The sequence below is a fragment of the Suricata suricatta genome, chromosome 2 (assembly GCF_006229205.1).
Source record: "Suricata suricatta isolate VVHF042 chromosome 2, meerkat_22Aug2017_6uvM2_HiC, whole genome shotgun sequence".
In the NCBI taxonomy this organism is placed as follows: domain Eukaryota; kingdom Metazoa; phylum Chordata; class Mammalia; order Carnivora; family Herpestidae; genus Suricata; species Suricata suricatta.
In genome coordinates, this window is record NC_043701.1 from 159,593,387 (window position 1) to 159,596,873 (window position 3,487).

The 3,487-nt window shown below is 61.2% G+C and overlaps 1 protein-coding gene across 1 annotated transcript; it reads right to left on the reverse strand.

Moving 5' to 3' along the window:
* Positions 1–814: 814 nt before the first annotated feature.
* On the reverse strand, positions 815–3,433 carry LBX1 (ladybird homeobox 1). Its single transcript, XM_029932413.1, has 2 exons — positions 3,109–3,433; positions 815–2,403 (listed from the first exon to the last, which is right to left on the reverse strand). Exons 1-2 carry the CDS (start codon positions 3,431–3,433, stop codon positions 1,880–1,882), a joined length of 849 nt encoding a protein of 282 aa, XP_029788273.1. The 3' UTR covers positions 815–1,879.
* Between the last annotated feature and the right edge of the window lie 54 nt (positions 3,434–3,487).

Below are 3,487 nucleotides of genomic sequence, written 5' to 3' on the forward strand. Positions count from 1 at the left end.
CGGCCACTCGCCAGCCCAGCGACAACAAAAGCCTAGAGAGAAACCCGCTCTGTCCGGAAAAGTGAAAGCCGCCCGCGTCCCTGCCCCAGCAGCCCTCGGGGCGCAGGGACCCCAGAGAGTCCTGGGGAGATTGATGTCTCTGCCCCCCAGCCAAGTTCGGGGGCCCAGAATTTATGAATGTTACCAGAAATTCACCCTAACTCTCAGACGCTTTGGGCTCACATCTCCCTGTACCCGAGTGCGCAATTCAGCTTGCCCTTGGTGCCTTCGGCCTCATTTCCCTCCCTCCCGCATGGGTAAGGCCCTCCTGCGGCGGAACCCAAACGTGAAGCCCTCAAGCTGCACTCTGCTGCCGACAGAGCTCTACCTGCTGTACACCGGAGCTTAGCCCGCGTCCGGCAGAGCGCTGGAAGAATGCCCTGGGGTGGGGTGGGAAGCACCAACCGCAGGGCAAGTCCCCCCCCCACTTACCCTTTACCCCCCAGAAATTAGTTTTCCATCCGTGGCGCCCCCGATGTACGCACTTTCTCCCAGCAATGCACGCCTCACTTTTTACCCGGACCTGGCGAAGCCCGCTTCTCTCGCCTTCACCCCCAATTTGATAGCTGCCGCGTGTTTGTGGACAAGAGGCGCCTTCGCCTCTTGCTTTCCCCTGACCCCTTGTTCTCGCGCCTGCCCTGAAACTCCTCCAAATCTCCAAGGCCTGGGCAGCCGGCAACGAGCAGCGGCGAGACTCGGAGCCTGCCGCTGGCTTCCCTGAATAGGGCCCACTCATTCAGACACCGTCACCGCAGGTTCTAGTAAAATGGCAAAGACTTTATTTATCGGAGAAAGAGGCCTTGGGTACAGTCCGGAGAGGAGAGGGCAGGGCAGGAGCAAGGAAGGGGCACGCAGGACCCACCCTCATCGAGTCACCCTTGTCTGGCCAAGTTGAGCTAGGAGCAGGGCATTGGAGACTGCAAGACGGACCCAGAGCTGCGAAGGAGGTGGGGCGAGGGCTTAGGTTGGCCTCCTCTTAGTCTCTGTCACATGCAAAAAATTTCTAGAAAGAGTAAAAAATAATTCTAGGGCTTTGGGTTCTGTTTTAGTTGGTCGATTGGTTGGATTTCCCCTTGCTTTGTCCCTAAGACCCGGACCCCAGCAGTCAATCCGAGGAAACCGAGGGAGGGTAAGGAGGAATCTTTAAAATACCGTTAGTGGGCATTGGGAGGCAGAAATGGCATCGAAAACAGACTTCTGGAGACGTGGGCGGGTGGGGGGAGAGAAAAGATCGATTTGAAACTTGCAAGTCAGGACCGGGCTGTCCCCCTCAGCCCCTTCCCACGCAGGGAAGAGGGGCAGATGGAAATAAAAAGAAGTCAACTGCAATAGGCCTAGGGAGGCGAGGAGGAAGAGGGCCAGTGCATTCGCCACATGCAGAGAAAAATCAAAACAGTCGGGGCGGCCCCCTCCTCCGGACCGCGGGGTTAAGTGTTCGTTACCCTCGATACTGCCTCGCCCTCTGCAAACCCGGCAGCCTCAGAGCTTTGAAAACATGGAAATCTCCGAGATTTTAAAAAATAAAAGAAAGAAAGAAAAAAAGTCAGGCTGAGGTGGGAAGAACCCGCTATATAGGTTTAAATATTTATACAGGAGCCATACAGAATTGCATGGCGAGGGCTCCCTGGGCGTCGGAGGCCGAGCGCGGCGGCCGGCCCGCCGGCCAGCCCGGGTTTATTGCTTCGAGAGGGAGGAGGCGGCTGCCGGGAGCTGAGTCCGGGCCAGGGACAGGGAAGAAGGCGGGAGTTGCAGAGGAGGTCCCAGCTCCCCTCGGCGGTCCAGGAGGCGGTGGGCAAACGGACGCTAGGGGCCCAGCGCAGTGGAAGATCCCGGGCGCCGCTCAATCGTCCACGTCGATCTCTTCGTCTTCCTCGTCCTCTGAGCAGTCCTGGCTGCTGGCCGGCTGGTCCGTGAGCGGGGAGGCGGGCGAGAGCTGCAGGGGCCCGGCGCCCGGGGCTTGCGGGGCACCTGGAGGGAGCGCGGGAGAGCCAGGCCTAGACTTGGCCCTGCCACAGCTGCTGCCACCGCCGCCGCCGGCGGCCTCCGAGTTCTGCTCGAGTTCGGCCAGTGCCACGATGTCCATCTGCCCGCTGGGGCCCAGTTTCTTGGCGGACTCCACGTCGGCCTTCATCTCCTCCAGGTCCCGCTTGAGCTTGGCGCGCCGATTCTGGAACCAGGTGATGACCTGAGCGTTGGTGAGGCCCAGCTGCTGCGCGATTTGGTCGCGATCGGCAGGGGACAGGTACTTCTGGTAGAGGAAGCGCTTCTCCAACTCGTAGATCTGGTGGTTGGTGAAGGCTGTTCGAGACTTTCGCCGCTTCTTAGGGGTCTGTCGCTGCCCAAAGATGGTCATCCCATCACGGCCTGCGAGGAAACCATAATATAGGCTTGTGCCAGGGGAGAGGAGACCACACCCCGGCTAGCGTTCACCCCACCCAGGCCCTATCGGCCTGAAGTCTGCTGCAGGGCCCTTCTTGTATTTGATTCGGCCTCGCCGACTAGGGCAAGTCTTGCCTATGGCAAACCTCCTTCCTCCGACTCTTGTCTACCGGTAGTCTCTAGGAAAAAATTGTTTTAGTCTCTGCTCCCCACCTAAGAGTTGATTTGAAAGATCTGAGGTCGCAAGAGCACAACGGAGCCAGACAGGGACGCCCTGACTGCCGTGTGAATGTTGGTTCTAGACCTCTTCCCAATCACTCCCTCCCCCCCATCCCTACCAGGAAGGTCCTAGCTGAAAGGCTCTCCATTGCCCAGCTCAGGAACAGGGCAAGGAACGCCCAGGCCACTGGGAACGGGAGGGAGCCAAGCAGACCAGGCAAACTGCGGAGAGATCTTGGGTTCCCGACACCCCTCCCGGGTCACTTGACTCTGGCCTATCCAGAGGCCCCTAGGAAATTGGGTTTGGGTCCTGCCCCACTCCTTTCCACTCCCAGCGTAAGCGGCTTGGGCTGGAGGGCCCTGACGGCAGGCGCTGGAGGGAGGCGGGCAGAAGCACGGGGCACAAAGAGTGGGGCACAGGGAGCCGGGCTTGGGGTGCTGGGCGCAAGGGAACCCAGCGGCGGCACCTACCTTCAGCTGCCTGCAGGACGCTGACCTCCAGCCCCTTAAAGGTCTTGCTGGCGAGCTCCTCCAGCGCGCACAGCGGCGAGGTCTGCGAGAGCAGCGCGCGGCCAGCCAGGGGCAAGCCGCCCGGCGCGTGCTTGTCCGCCGCCGCCAGCAGGTGCGCCGCCCCGCACAGCGAGTAACTTCTCCGCACAGACGGCTTGTTGAGGATGTCCTCGATGCTGAACGGAGTCAGCGGCTTGTTGGAGTTGGCGGGCGGCGGCAGGTGATCCAGCGGGCTGCGCCGCCGCTCTTCCCCCGGCGCCGCCTTGCCGTCCTCCTTGGAAGTCATCTCGGCCTCGTTTGGGGGCCCGGCCGGGGCGGCTCGGGCCGCGGGGACCCAGCC

Coding starts and splice junctions, on each gene's coding strand:
- LBX1 (XM_029932413.1), bottom strand. CDS start 3,433: ATGACTTCCAAGGAGGACGGCAAGGCGGCGCCGGGGGAAGAGCGGCGG. Junction 2,404..3,108: donor CGTCCTGCAGGCAGCTGAAG/GTAGGTGCCGCC, acceptor GTTTCCTCGCAG/GCCGTGATGGGATGACCATC.